At 42.6% G+C, this 16,461-nt stretch overlaps 1 protein-coding gene across 1 annotated transcript; it reads right to left on the reverse strand.

The window, feature by feature from the left end:
- Positions 1-1,981: 1,981 nt before the first annotated feature.
- On the reverse strand, positions 1,982-2,602 carry LOC145565181 (uncharacterized). The gene has a single exon (XM_081625262.1). It carries the CDS (start codon positions 2,600-2,602, stop codon positions 1,982-1,984), a length of 621 nt encoding a protein of 206 aa, XP_081481388.1.
- Positions 2,603-16,461: the final 13,859 nt, after the last annotated feature.

Below are 16,461 nucleotides of genomic sequence, written 5' to 3' on the forward strand. Positions count from 1 at the left end.
TATCTAAAAAATCATTTGTCAAACACAACATTTATTTTATGTCTACACTATACCCTATAATCCTTAATTTGTGATAGCATGTACGTATAGTAGTAAAATTTCATAAACAAAATTTTAATTAACTTGAATATATAGTTACATTGAATTGAAATTGAAATAAAATATTAGCTGGAGGTATTTAAAAAAAAAATTAATTGATGTTTTAAAGTAATTTCTTTAACATCTATTATATGAATTAATTTATTATAACTTTTTTGGCAAAATCTAATATTACTCCATTTAAAAGATAGTTAAAAAGGAATTGAAATAATTTTCTAGATAGATGTATATAGAATAATTATGAACACCAAATAAAAAGGATTATATATTGGAATGATATTATTATAGAATCAAATATTAATAATAAAAAAAAAGGTTAAAAAGAAAAGGGGGATTTTTGAGGGAAAAAAAAAGCACCAGGATGTGACATGTGTCACTCTTGGTGTCTGTTTTAGTATTAAGTTATTGAAATAATAATAATAATAATAATAATAATAATAATAATAATAATAATAATAATATAGTTGTAGTTATAGATTTATGTGTTAAAGTCAATTTGATGTAATATAACGTACATGTTTTTTTTTTTATATTTTTATTTCATACTATAAATTAAATCCATGTGATTGTAATATTTATATCATAACCTCAGGATCACTTGAAACCATGATAGAAGCTCTAACTATTTGAGCTATAGTCACTCTCAATAATATTAGTAATAAGAATCCTTGATTTCTATTATAATATATGACTAAACATATACAGAAGTATAACTTTATTGTCTTAAATAAGTTGTCAAGAAAAAAAATATATAAAAAGAAAAATAATGTTAGGATTTATGATTATTATTTTTTTTGGATAAAGTTTTTCTGGAAGGAAAAAACAAAATCAGGAAGTGGCATGTGTCATTCCGGATATCCGTTTTAGTATTATGTTATTGATTATTGATGATTGGCTTCCTTATTTTGCTTGAAAATGAGCAAATTATTAAAAAATCTTCTTTTTTTTTTGTTCATCGCTTGTACTCTTATTTTTTTTTTTTTTTTTGAAAGACGCTTGTACTCTTAATAGTTAATACTAACTCCATTATTATTTTTTTTTTTTTTGCTTTCTCTTAAAAACTTCATTATTCTTTTTCTTCTTTTTTTTTTTTTTGGTAAGGGGATAAGGCACTTGTAGTGTTTATTGCCCCCCAGGAATCTGAAGACTTTATCTTCGGATTTTTGAGATGACTGTTGTCTCTTTTAATTTTAGACGCAGCTTTTAATATTTCGAAGAATTTCTAACAGTTACGCTACTATTCTTGGTTTTCTGTCTATCTGAAAGGATGGATATCTGAGACACAAGACCAACTTAAGGTAATGCCTCAGACAAAAACCTTCTGGGGTACAGGGCACAGTTAAGGCAATATCCCAGATTCGTCCATGGACTCATTGCCTCGGAGAACAGGCCTTACCGAAGCGTTTGCTTCGGCTGAAAGACTGATGTTCTTTTTTTTAGGCGAGTTTATCGGTAATCTGAAACCTGGTGCCTTTAGGGCGTAGGTTTCCGATAATGTTGAAGAAAACCCTTAAAGAGTAGATAGAATAAAGAAAAATGAAAGAATAAATATTTGCAAATGTTTATAGGAATGGTGGCTCTGGGGCCTTTCATTAATAATCAAAGACGTACTTACAAAGACCGTTCTGCCCCGGAGGGCTTACACATGATATTTCTTAAGTACGTCAGCATTCCAGTGACTTCTCAACTCCGTTCCATCCAACTGCCGAAGTCGGTATGTTCTAGGCTTAATCTCATCATAGATCTCATAGGGTCCCTCCCAAGTAGCTGATAGTTTACCATGAATTCAGTTTTTTTGAACTGCAGAAGCACTCCGAAGGACGAGGTCTCTAATTTTGAGAGGCCTCACATGAACCCTTTGGTTGTAAAATTTGCTGATTCTCTACTTGTATGCAGCCATTCTATCCCGGGCTGAGTCTCTTACTTCGTCAAGGAAGTCGAGGGACTCCTTCATAAGTTGCTCATTCTCAGCCGAGAAGTGGTGCACTCGCAGACTTTCGGAACCGATTTCTACTAGAAGGACGGCTTCGGCACCATACACCAGCTCGAATGGTGAGTGGTCCGTTGCCTCTTTTTTAGTTGTCCGAAGTGACCAGAGAGTTCCGGGGAGTTCCTCTATCCACTTGGACTTTTGATCTTCGACCCTCTTCTTCAGAGCATTGAGGATCTGCTTGTTTGCAGCTTCGGCTTGACCATTTCTTTGTGGATGACACACTGCTGAGTATGCCAACTTGATGCCAAACTGGTCGGTGTAATGCCTCAGTGGAAAATTGTCAAACTGCCTTCCATGATCAAAGACAAAGACCTTTGGAATACCAAAGCGAGTGATAATACAATCCATTTTTTGAAATAGTCTATGCCCACTATCAACCATCTTTTTTGGTATGGAGCATCTGGGAAGGGACCCAAGATATCCAGCCCTCATTGAGCAAATGGAAGCGGATTCAGGATCGGCTGAAGATCTCTGGTTGGCTGATGGATAACTGGTGAGAAATTTTGGCATTTTTCACACTTTCTGACAAGTTCCTTAGCATCTGAGATCATGGTGGGCCAGTAGTACCCTACCCTCTATGCTTTTTGGCTAAAGTTCTCCCGCCGATATGGTGCCCGCAGATGCCGAGGTGAATTTCCCGAAGGATGTAATCAGCATCTGTTGGGCCCACGCACTTCAGCAATAGGGCTGAGAAGGATTTTTTCAAAAGCTCTCCTATGAAGACAATGAACCTTGAGCTGGTTCGCTTCAGTTTGGAAGCTAAGATTTTGTCTTCGGGAATTTCTCCCCGAAGCTTGAAAGCTAGGATGGGGTCCATCCAACTTAGTTCGTGGTCAACGCTGCATACCTCAGGTGCCTCGTCGACACTTCTTTCTCGGCAACCTTCCACATGTACAGATCGGTTCAGATCAGCGAGAGTTGAACTAGCAAGTTTGGAGAGTGCGTCGGCTTGAGCATTCTGACCCCTTGGGATCAGCTGAACTTCGAAAGTTCTCAGCTTTGCGATGACTGTTTTGATCTTGCCGAGATAAGCTATCATTGAGGGCTCTTTGGCCTCATAGTCACCCCTGATCTGATACGCAACTAGCTGAGAGTCTGTCTTCGGACAGACATGCTCGGCTTCCAAAGAGATGCACAATTCTAGGCCAGCAATTGCTGCCTCATAATTGGCTTCGTTGTTCGAAGCTTTGAAAGAAAATTTGAGTGCATACTCAAAGGATTTGCCTTCGGGAGAGGTTATCACTACCCCTGCCCCCGAACCATTTACGGTGGAGGATCCATCCGTAAAAACGGTCCAGATTTTCTTTTCTTCGTCTAGCGCTCCTGGTATGAGCATTCGGCCAGGAAGTCCGCTAGAGCCTGAGCCTTGATAGCTGCTCTCGGCTGGTAACTGATTCTGAACTCCGTGAGCTCGAAAGCCCATTTGGCCAGCCTACCAGATTTTTCAAATTTGCCGAGAACTTTTTCCAGCGGCTGATCAGTTAAGACCACTATTTGATGGCAATCAAAATAGGGCCTCAGCTTCCGAGCGGCTACCACTACTGTAAACGCAACTTTTTCGAGTAGGGGGTAGCGAGTCTGGGCATCTATCAGAGTGTGGCTGATGAAGTAGATCAGCTGCTAAACTTTTTCCTCTTCCCTCATCAGCATTGCACTGATGGTGGCTGGGCTAACAACCACGTATAAGTACAGATGTTCTCCTTCGACTGGGCAGGCCAGCGTCGGGAGCTGAGCCAGATGCTCTCGGAGCTGCTTAAAGGCTTCTTTTTTCTCATCTTTCCAGGTGAGCTCTTTCGTTTTTGGGAGTTTCAAGGCTTTGAAGAAAGGTAACCCCTTGTCCGAGGCTCTAGAAATGAACCTCGACAGGGCTGGCATTCTTCCGGTGAGCCGCTGAACGTCCCTCTTTGTTTTCGGCTCGGGAAGATCGAGCGCCGCTTGCACCTTTGCGGGATTGGCATCGATCCCTCTTTGGCTAACCATGAAGCTGAGGAACTTCCCGGACTTCACGCCAAAGACACACTTCTTCGGATTCAGCTTCATTTGCTGCTTCCTTAATTTAGCGAAGGTTTCAGCCAGGTCCTTAACATGGTTCTGATCTTTTTTCTTTTGACGATAGAATCATCAACATAGACTTCCATGTTTCGGCCTTTTTGATCGGCGAAAACCTGATCCACCAGCCTTTGATAAGTTGCCTCCATATTTTTCAATCCGAAGGGCAACATCTTGTAATTGTACACCCCGGCGTTCGTGACGAATGCCGTCTTGGCTCGGTCGTCGGGGGTGCATGAAGATCTGATGATACCCTGAGAATACGTCCATGAAACTAAACAAAGCATGGCCACTTGTCGAGTCGACTAGCTGATGGATCCTCGGCAAGGGATAAAAATCCTTCGGACAAGCCTTATTTAGGTCCGTGAAGTCAACGCACATTCTCCAGGCGCCATTTGCCTTCTGAACCATCACCACGTTTGCCAGCCGTTCTGGATACTGACAGGGTTCGATGAAGCCTGCATCCAGCAACTTTTTGACTTCGGCCGCGATGTCCCGGTTCTTGCTTGCGGAGTAATTCCGCTTCTTTTGCTTAACTGGCCGACACGTGGGGTCGACATTAAGCTTGTGACAGATGATGTCTTGACTTACCCCGGGCATATCGGCTGCCGAGAAAGCGAACACATCTCGGTTGTCCCGAAGGAGTCGAATGAGCTCAACGCGAACACTCGGATCAAGGTCCAGCCCGATCGCAACACATTTCTCAACGTCTCCTTCGGTCAACTCAACCTTTTCAGTATGTTGATCCAGCTCCATTGCATTAGGGCCGGATTCTTCGCTATCTGGCCTGCTGTCAATATCAGCAGGCGTCCCAGAATTTTTCTTCGGCTGGCTCCCTGAGTCGTTCGGCTCAGATGAAGAACCAGCTTTTCCTTTCTCTGACCGTTTTTCTTTGGCCAGAGAACCTTGGGCCGAAGCACTTAGGCCTTTCGGCTTCTTCGCACTTGGCTTTCTTTCTTTCTCCTCCTCATCCTCGTCGCCGTCTTCCGAACGACTGGTGGACGGCTTGAGGTAGTTGCACCTTCGGGCTTCCTTTTGGATGCCCTGAATTCTTTCGGTGTAGCCGGCGTCTGAAACGTAGATCATAATCTGATGATACGTGGAGACTACCCCTTGAATTTCGTGAATCATAGGTCTCCCCATGATCACGTTGTACACTGAGGGAGCGTCAATGACCAAGAATTCGGCCATGACGTTCTTGGCTGCTTCGTCGCGGCCGATGGTAACAGGAAGTGTGACCTTCCAGTCTGGATAAGTTAAAGACCCGTTGAATCTGGATACCGGGTAGAGTACCGGCGTGAGGTTCTTGGGCTTCAGCTTGATTTGGTTGTAGGCCTTTCGGAACAAAATGTTTGCTCCGCTACCACCGTCGACGAGGATTCGCCCGACGTAGTGGTTGGCCACCGTGGCGACAATCACCAACGGATCCTCGTGAGGGTACGTCACCCCCCGGCAGTCCACGGATGTGAACGTCATGTTTGGCACCGGCGACTGGGGAGGTTGGAATTCAGCATTGTTCACCTGGTGGGTCAGAGCCCTAAGGTGACGTTTGTGCTCCCTCCGAGAACATGTCCCTCCAGAAATAACATGTATCGGAGGAAATTTATCCTCCGAAGCTGTGTTCTTCCGGGGGAAGTCTATCTCTTGCCGAGAGTCTTTTTCAAACTTCTCAGCCTTTTTTTTTCTCGCGGTGATCCGCGATGTATTTTTTCAAGTACCCCTTCCGGACCATATCTTCAATCTGGCCTTTCAGCTGGATACATTCCTCGGTGTTGTGTCCCGGTGACTCGTGGAACTCACACCAAAGGTTCTTATTTTTCTGTTGATACCACTGGGGAAATGGTCTCGGTTTTCGGTAAATCTGCTCTCCCTTCGTCACGCTGTAGATCTTAGCGCGCGGGAGGGCGAGCGGAGTGTAAGACTCGTATCTGCCCAGATGAGGAGCAGATTTGTCATTCTTCGGCTCGTTGGCTGAAGATTGTTCCAAGGCTTTCGCCCTTCCTTTCGACTTCTGGCCTTGGCCCTCGGTCGATTGTTGTTTTTGTTTCCCGCCCTTAGTTTGAGGTTGGGTTTTTATTTTGTTCCACTCCTCGGCTCGGATGAATTTATCCGAGGCATTCAGAGCCTCCTCCAAGGTTTGAGGGGTATTCAGAGCCTCCACCCTTGGTCCAGCCGAGAGATGCTGGACGACTCGTTGCTGAAGCGAGTCAGGTAGTCGCGGAGGCTTTCAGCCTCCCCTTGCTGCAGGCCCATGAGCTCTGCAGTTGTCTTCTCCCGGCGGTTTGCCGTAGAAAACTTGCTCCTAAATTTGGTGGATAGATCGTCCCACCCAGTTATGGAGCCTTCCTTTACCCCCTTGGAAATCCACACTTGCGCGATCCCCTTGAGAGTGGTGGGAAAGTATTTGCACCAGGTCGCTTCGGACTTGGGGTTCAGATGCATATGCCCCTTGTAGGAGGCAATGTGGTCCTTCGGATCCGAAGTCCCATCATAGGTAATGTGTGACGGGATTTTAACTATTGGCACATGCTCTTCTAGAATCCATTGCTCGAATGGAGAACTGGTGGGAAGCATTATGACCTTTCCTTTATTCTTGGCCGAAGGAACCGCACTCCGCCCTCTCATAGAGGTAGAAGTGGTTTTTGTCCCTGGCCGGGAAGATTCAGGATGAGCCTCGGCTTGGTCAGGGAAAGAGAGGCGGCTGTGCACACTCGGCTCCCTTACGCCGAGACGGTCATAAACGCTTCGGCAGGCAGTCTCTGGCCAAGAGGTAGAACTGCTGCTTTTGTTTCATTGGTAGGCTTGGGTGTTGGACTCCCAGAAATAATGCGAGTTTCTTTCTTTCTCTCGCTCGGTTTTCCAAGTGTCCTCCTCCTACTCGCCAGCCAGCTCCTTCAGAGAAGAGGGCTTTCCCCTTTTTTGATCGATTCTCCTCCGCTGATTCCTTGTTTGCGGAGGGGTTCGGTCGCGCGGGGGTGGCATGACTTGGGCTCTCATGGCGTCCATGAGAACTGCAAGGGCTCTCGCTACCTCTTCCGAATTGGGCCCCGTTAAAGGGGTCCTCGGCTGGGAACGAGAATGAAGACTCAAAGGCTGGCTTCGAGTATTAGATTGAGTCCTAAGGTTGGACTGAGCCGCAGCACTCGACCGAGGAGGACTCGTCCTATGCTGAGAGCGGATGGAGGGAGATTGAGATCTCCCTTGAGATGCCCCTCCCGAGCTGGCCTCCCCGGAGGATTGCCTACTCGGGGAAGGCGACGGCGACGGAGAAGGAGGGTCTAAGGGCCTCTTCCCCAGCGTTATTGCCATGCGACATTTCTTAGTTGGGGAAGGGCCACTTTCGGACTTTTTGTTCTTGCGGTTCTTAGCCATTGATACTAAGTTGAGAGCAAGATTGAGATCGGCTTAAGGATTTTGGAAAGTCTTCCCAACAGACGGCGCCAAATTATTTCGGGTACAAACAATGGGACCTTGCCGAAGGTCCTGTGAAACGGATGAAGACTAACTTGGTCCAAAGAATGCTGGGCCGAGGGTTTCCTGCACAGCGAACACACGTAAAATAGCCTCGGGGGTTGTGCCGAAGAAGGCCCCTCCGATGCCAAAGTCAAACAGTGTTTAGGGAGAGAAAGCTATGTAAGAGAATTAATTGCTTGAGGCTATATGTGAATGAATGTAAAGTGATGCAATTGATGGCTTTTATACCTTGGCATAACTGGAGGAACGGGCCTAAAGCCAAGTGGGTCTGCCATATGGACTTGGACCTTGACTTGACTTTGACTTGGCATGGATCAGAGAGTTGGACCTTTAGCCTTGGGCTTTAAATTGAATAAGTTATGGACCAGGCCCAATTAGATAAATTGGACCCAAGCAAATAACAATAATAATAATAATAATAATAATAATAATAATAATAATAATAACAGGGTGATCCTCTTGGCCCATTGCTTTTTGCTTTGGTTCTCCATCCGTTGGTGAGCCGAATCAATAATTCTTTTGACGTATGTTTGCAGGCTTGGTATTTGGATGACGGTACTATTATTGGTGACACCTTGGTGGTAGGAAGGGTGTTGGAGTTGATTTTGGTGGAGGGACCTCGTCTCGGCCTACATGTTAACGTTGAGAAAACGGAAGTTTTCTGGCCCACGAAAGACCCTCGTAGCTGTCTCGTCGGTGTCTTTCCTCCAAATAATGCTCGTCTTGTGCATGGTGTTAAGTTGCTTGGTGGTCCTGTCAGTGCTGATTCCTCTTTTTGTGGTGAGCTTGTTTCTCTGATAGTGTTGAAAACCATTGTACTAATGGATGATGTTGCTAAGCTTGATGATCCCCTATGTGAGTTGTTGCTACTTCGTGCATGTACTGGGGTTTCAAAACTCTACTTTGCTATGCGCACTCTTCTGCCTCGTCTTTTTGAAGCGGCACAAATTTCTTTTGATGTGGCCTATGGGCTTCTTTGAAGCGCATTGTAACCGCTTCGGGGCCTGGTTTTGGTGATTGGCAATGGCGTCTTGCGACTTTACCTTTTACTTATGGAGGCCTTAGTGTTTATTCAGCGGGTGATGTTTGACACTATACTTTCCTTGCATCGCGTTTGCAGTCTACTGGTCTTCAAGCTACGCTTCTTTGCGATTTTGGTATTGTTGGTCCGGGACCGGCCTTCGATGATGCCCTTAGTCTTTTTAATGAGACTATGGAGACTGACCTTTTGAGTAACTCTAGTGAGATCGCTACCCCCAAGCTCATGAAGAAATTGGCTGATATATATTTCGCGAAAGTTACCGCTTCTGCAACATCCACATTCTCCTTATCTCCGCGTCAGGTTGTCTTATGGAAATCCCAGTAGGGGGATCACACTTCTGCCTGGTTGCGAGCGGTCCCAATATCGGGGTTGGGTCAGATTATGAATGGTAAGGCTTAACGTTTTGTTCTTTGTTACCGGTTGGGTATTCCATTGTTCTCCGTTTCGGCACCGTATTCCGCTTGCTCAAGAGTTTTCGATGGGGATATTTTTGGGGATCATGCAGAGTCATGTGCTAGGATGGTGGGTATTAAACATCAACATAATGTTGTTCATGATATCCTTGTTAATATTTGTTTTCGGTCCGGCATTTCTGCTTAAAAGGAGGTTAACGTTGGGTTGACTGAAGGAAACGATGGGGCTCTTCGACCAGCAGAAGTGTTGCTTTATTCCTGGGACAAAGGCCTTGATATATGTGTTGACTTGACAGGATCTTCCCCTTTGACACAATAAGGATTGTCTAACTTCGTTCCTGGTTGTGTTGTGTCGGTTGTGGCTCAGCAGAAGCAGGACCAGTATGGGACATATTGTAGGGCTATTGGCTATGGGTTTCTTCCTTTCTCCTTTTCTTCATTGGGGGAATTAGATAAGGATGATGTTGCGTTGCTAAAAAGGGCTTAGGCGTTCACTGGGACTCAAGATATTGGTGCTCTTGTAGCTGGTCACTTCTTCACCAGGATCGGATTCGCTATAGCTAGAGGAGTGGGGCCCCAGATAGTATCTCATCTCCCCACTAATTTCTTGTAAATTGATTGACTTTATAGGTTTTAGGGAGTTACTTTGATGACCTTCAATTTGGTGTTGGGGTTTCTTCAGGTGATGAGGCAATTCTTCATGCAGTGAATCGGTTGATTGAAGATTGTAGTTCTGATGTTGGTCTTTCTATGTTGTTGGTGGATTTTCAAAACGCCTTCAATCTAGTTGATCGTTCGGTCATGTTACGTGAGGTACGTCGTCGTTGTCCGGGCATTTCGCGATGGATTGAATTCTGCTATTCTAATCGAGCCAGATTGTATTATGGGGACCAAACCTTATGGTCGTCTCAAGGGGTGCAGCAGGTTGATCCCCTTGGTCCTTTGCTTTCTGCTTTGGTTTTACAACCCTAAAGTGTAAAATCAAGGAGACTTTTGATGTATGTCTTCAGGCTTGGTATTTGGATGAAGGCACGATTATTGGTGACACGTTGGTGGTGGGGAAGGTTCTGCAGTTGATTATGGAGGAAGGGCCTCATTCTGGGTTACATCTTAACGTGGAAAAAACTGAAGTTTTCTGGCCTATAGAAGACCCTCGAAGCAGGCTTGCGGGTGTCTTTCCACCTAATATTGCTTGACCTTTGCGTGGTGTTAAGTTGCTTGGTGGTCCCGCTAGTTCTGATTCTGGTTTTAGTGGTGAGCTTATGATGCAGAGGGTGACCAAGACCATTGCCTTTATGGATAAGGTCGCTATGTTGGATGATCCTCAGTGTGAGTTGTTGTTACTTAGGGCATGTACCGGAGTTTCTAAACTCTACTTTGCATTGCGTCCTTGTCCTCCTAATACTTTAGAGGCGGCTCAGCGCACTTTCGATGGGGCGCTTCGATCTTCCTTGGAGTGTATTGTTACTACTTCAGGGCCTGGGTTTGGCGACTGGAAGTGGAGGCTTGCCACCTTACCATTTGCGTTTGGAGGGCTTGGTGTTTATTCCGCAGGTGATGTTCGTCACTATACTTTTCTTGCTTTTCGGTTGCAGTCTGTTGGGCTGCAGGCACAACTTCTACGGCTGATGAGTGACATTTTTGGCACTCATTTGGTTCCTTTTTGGATGATTTTTATTTCATTTTATCTCTCTTTTCTTTAGTTTTCCTTAGTTTTATTCTTGTTTTCTTCATTTTATGCTTTTTGTAGTTAGTTTCTCTTTTTCATGTCTTTTTCTAGTTTACTTGTTATTTTTCTCTTTTACTTGCTTTTTATCTTTTGCTTGTAGTTGGTAATTGATTGTCCAAGAATTCCCGAGCCTCCTCTCTACGAGTTTTCATTGCTTGTATGCCTAAAGAAGGTGCAAGAAGTTCCAAGTCAAAGGTGGATCCAAGGGGCAAGCTTCAAGGCTTTGTTTATGCCTTACTCATGGCTTTTATTCTTCAAGAAATTCAAGAAAGTTTCTGCCCACTTTGTCCTCCATCATCATCATCCTGGATGCGCGCACCACTTGAGCTAGGACGAAGAGAAGAAGGGGAGGAAACCCAGCTATGTGCGGGCGCACAAAGGGAGTGTGCGGCCGCACATTGGTCGTGTGCGGCCGCACACCAGGTGCGTGCGGGCGCACATTCCTGGGTGTGTCCCGTGCGCGCCTTTCTCCCTCCTCCGAGCGCCCGCACTTACGAGGGTCTATTTTTGGGCGTCATTACCGACCTCTCCTTTGTATATATAGTTATTTCTACCTATTTTTGGGGAGAAGTTAGTTTTTAGTTTTTAGATTGAATTTGATAGTTAGTGTTTGGGAGAATTTTAGAGAGATAAACTCAAGAACTAGAGAGAGAAACTCATGATTTTTGGTGATTGCTCAAGGATTCCTCATTGTATTTGATCTTTGGATCAAAGTTTTGTAAGGATCTTCTTCTTGATTTCAATACAAGTTTGATTTTAGTTGATTTCATTAGTTTTTCATATTGTTGATGATTGATTTGGTTATTGATTGAATTTTGATTGATTTTGATTGATTGTTGGTTTAATCTTTGATTTCAAGTATGTTGATGATGAATTTGATGAATGTTGGAGTTTTGATCTTAATTCCTATGGCTAGTGAGTAGTTTCCTAGCTAGGGAGATGGTGAAGCATGTATGAATGATGGAATAGTGTAATTTGGGGATAATTGATGGAGTTGATGATATGATTAAATTTGGTTGATGTTTCATGTGCATGTGTGTGATTAATTGAGGTTTGGCCATCTTTGATTAATACACTAGATTGCATTGTAAGCTTGCTATGATACGGACCATTGATTAGTGAACTTGCAATTTCACGATTGAGGTGCTTTGTGACGTTCCCTAGGTAGTGTTTAGCGTAGTTGACGCTAGTTAGACCTCTAGGTGAACCACCTTAGTATGCTCTTTTGGATACATGATGATTTTCCTTCATATCGCTTGACTTAGTCGGTTTGACCTCCCAAATTACCGATTCCATTATGATTGCATGTGGATCCATTGCCCTAGTGTCTTAGATTGATTTTATACAAGTTTGCATTACCTAGTTTAGCCTTAGTTCTACCTCAAACCCCTTCTTGATTCCGAAATAGCTTGATTTAGACTTCGTGCACTTGATATCCATTCCCTTGGGTTCGACCTTGACTTGCCACTACGCTAAATAGGGGTTAGTTAAGTTACAAATTTTGTTTGATAGGGTGGGGTGGTAGCCCAACGACCTACCGTTCTCCTCCACATCAAAATGGCATTTTGACGTGGGGAAAACTAGGTCGTTGAACTAATCCTCCTAAGCCAAACAAAATTTATAAACACTCAACAAACCTAAATACAAGTATAGAGGTAAGTCAAGGGTCGAACCCAAAGGAACGGTAATGTCTAAGTGCTTTCAATTATGTGCCTAAGCTAGGTCGAAGACTAAGGGTAAAAGAGGACACTAACAACTACTAAGACAAAGAAACCAAACAAATAAAATGCTAGGGATTAAGATTCACTTATAATAGCAACGAACAATGCAAATTGGTTTCGGAAGTTGACTAAGTCAAGCAATGTGAGGGAAGATCAATTATGCAACCAAAAGAGCATATCAAGCTATTCTCCTAGAGGTCTAACTAGCGTCAACTACGATAAACTCTAGCTAGGAAACATCACAAGACACCTCAATCGTGTAAATGCAAGCCACAAATCAATGGTCCGTATCAATGTGAACTTATAATGCAATCTAGTGTGAATAACTAGGGTGATCAAGCCTAAATCAAACACACACATGCACATAATCAATTAACCAATTTAATCACATCATCAACTCCATCAAAATCCCCAATCTACATCAATCCATTACATAATACAAGCTTCACCAAATCCCTAACCAAACAACTACTCTAGAAACATCATCAATTCAACAAACAACTAAAGTAATCAACAATCAAGAATCAACAATCAAAGAAGAACAATTACTCTAATCAAACATCAATCATCAAATCATCAAAATCCAATCAAAATCAACAATCTAAACATGAATACTAAACAAAACAATAAATGAGATAGAGTTTAGAAATGCTCATTGATAATAGAGTAGATCTCCAATACAATTGTCACCATTGAATCTTCAATCTCTCAATCACCATTGAAATTCTTCACTTTCTCTCTCTAAAATCTACTCCTAAAACTAACCCCTAAATCTAGAGAGAGAAGCTCTCAACTAAGCTAAGAATATGATCTAATTCTATTATGAAAAACTTCTTACAAAAATTGGGTTCAAATAGGTATAAGAAGAGAGAGAAAATCGTCGAAATCCGATCGGAAAAGACCCACGTTGGTGCGGCCACACAACAGGGGATGTGCGCCCGCACAACCATGATGTGCGCCCGCACAACCATGGTGTGCGGCCGCACATCCCTCGTGTGCGCCCGCACCCAGCTGGGTTTCTTCGGATCTTCAACTCTTCAAGCTCAAGGGGTGCACACATGATTTATGATGGTGATGGAGGACAAGGTAGGCAGTAGCTAAGGCTTAATATTGAGGGCACACACTTCCTTTGAAAGGAGCACAAGAGAAGAACCAAGACTTGGAACTTCCACTTCTTTGCATCTTGAGCTTCCCAAACTCCATGAACTTGATCCTAAAGCTTCTTCCACCATAATGGATCACCAAAATCACGACCCGAACCTCGTCCAATACCTACAACCACGAAAATAGAGCAAATAAAGAAGAAAAGACTAGAAAACCAACGAAAAGCACAAAAGCTACAAAATAAGAGAAGAAAGGTAAAACTAAGCAACAAAGCATAAAACTAAGCACTTATTAAGCATGAAAGCTATGAAAAGAGAATAGAAATGACCTAAATGCTCGTCAAATGTGTGCCATTTATGACACACATCAAATACCCCCAAGCTTACCTTTTGCTCGTCCTCGAGCAAAACAAAACCAAGGGAGTGGAAATGGCGAGCTTAATAAAACAAACTAAAGAAGAGACGAGATGAGAATATACACTAACTCACTTTCGTAGGAATCACGGTTGTTTTTAGCTACAACAAGCCCTTTAAACCCCAAAGTCGCCTATGAGGACGAGTGAGGTCTCGTAAGGGTATCCTAAGAGTTTGACCCATAACTCTCATAATAAAACAAACAAGGCAAAGCATGAACAAGAAAACAAAATACAAGAAAAGCAAACAAATGTTCATGAAAGGACTTTTGCAAATGTACAAGTACAAGTGGATGCAAATCTTTCTAAACAAGTAAGGGAGTGCACGCTACAAGATACCCAAGGTTGATTGAAACATAAATATGCTAAGCATAGGAACTAGCTTTCACAATCCACTTTCATCCCAAACAATCTTACCGCGTTCTTCCTAATAGCTTCAAATCGACCTCAAGTGAGCATCCCAATGATTCCACGAAGGAACCGGAAAAAGAGAATTTTTAGGCTACTCGACATCTTGACTTTTGCATCCCCTCTCCCTATTCCTAAAACTCACATTCCTCTCCACCGAAGAATGACTCAACCATTTAGGTCAAAAGGTCTTTCCCCAAGGTTGTAACGTAAGGCAATAAGGGTGAAGGTAGGCTAAAATTTAAAATTTGGTGGTTTTCCTAATAGTAAAGCAAAGAACGGCCGATTCTTAGAATCACAATCAAGTAGTCACCAAACAAAAACAAACTAACACCCCCAAGCTTATTCAAAGCTATAAACCACAAACATATACACAAAAAGCGTGAAAACACTTCCCCCCAAGCTTAAATGGAGCATTGTCCTCAATGTTCAAAAAGGGAGAAAACTCACATCAAAATATTTTTTGAATTTTTCATTTTTCACTTTTTTTCTTCTTTTTTTTTTCAATAATGCTTTGTCCTTGCCTCTTTTTACTTTGGACGGCTTTTTCGATTTTGCACTTATTTGTCCATGCCTTTTATAATGTAGGACGGCTTTTACTCATACTCATTTGCCATTATTCACAAGGAAGAAATCACACAATCTTGCTATCATTAGAACCAAACATTTCAACTTCTTCACCACAAACTCCATCAAATACGATCAATTGCTTCACAAAAACCAAGAAAAGAAAGAAAATGAAACAAAAGGCCAAATATCTAAAGATGTGGCTTGAAAAGAAGGTATAAGGCTCAAATGGTTGCAAGAAGGCAAATGTAAACCCAAAAATAAAGAAAATGAATAAAACTATCCTAAAAATGAAAAATACCACCCCGAAAAAGGTGCCTTTGTCCTCCCTAAATGGTTCGGTCTCGGATTCAAGATCTATGAGTCAAGTTTCAAGATTAGGATTGCAAGAAGTCAAGGATCCATGCCGCTCATACAAGTAAGGTAGAAGGCTTGAAAAACATAGAACTCACACGGATGTAGCAAAAACTCACTATTGGCGTCAAATCGACTATAGGAAGCAACTACCAAACATGCCACAAACAAGTAGAATCCGGCTTCATGTTCCCACTAGTTCTAACCAACTACCTTAGCATGCTTTATCCTAGAATCAACCAAGCGTACTCTCCAACCGTGCACACCATTACCATTTAGGAAGAAATGCATTCAATTATACAAGTCCAAATGTTATTATGTCCAAAGCAAGAACAAAACAAAACACATTGCAAATTTGCCTTGATAGAAAGGAAAATCTTTTTGGAGTTTTTCAAAATATAAGAAACATGGAAAAGCATATACAAAGGTGCAAAGCATATATGAATCAACATCCCACCAAACATGATAGAATACCCTCCCCCAAGCTTGAATGAGACAATACACTCAAACATAAATCATATAATCCATGGGAGGGGAAAACAAGGAGATCAATCCAACAAACCAACATATGTCCAACAAGTCATCATCCACTAGAGAAAGAGCAAAGAAAGATATTACCGGATTTGAGATGGGTGTAAATACTCGCAAATGACCCAATTTAAACCTTTCAAAGCTAATTTCTCAAGAATTAAACCTTGTTTCCATATGCTCGCAAAGATAGGAGTCAACCTTCCTTGATTCTTGATCCAAATCGAAGCACCCAAGTATATCAAGTCATGTACCTAGCAAAAGGCACACAAAAATTTCCATGAGAGAAAATCTATTCTAAAAAGAAAAGGAAAATCTAATCTAAAACACGGGTTACTTCCCGAGAAAGGCTTGCTTAAGGTCCAAGCTTGACCGCTCTAGTAAAATAATATTGCAAAGATCGCAAGAGCTTGTCAAATGCACTACTACACATTTCATAAGAAAGTAAGTGTGCACATGACAAAAATAAGGCATGCAATAAGCATAGTGCACACCTATGAGGAGAGAGATGCCAAGGGAAGGAAGAAGAATCAAAAGAAAACTCAACAAAATAAGAAGAAAAAGAAAA

Source organism: Chenopodium album, chromosome 10 (assembly GCF_948465745.1).
Source record: "Chenopodium album chromosome 10, dcCheAlbu1.1, whole genome shotgun sequence".
NCBI classification, from domain to species: domain Eukaryota; kingdom Viridiplantae; phylum Streptophyta; class Magnoliopsida; order Caryophyllales; family Amaranthaceae; genus Chenopodium; species Chenopodium album.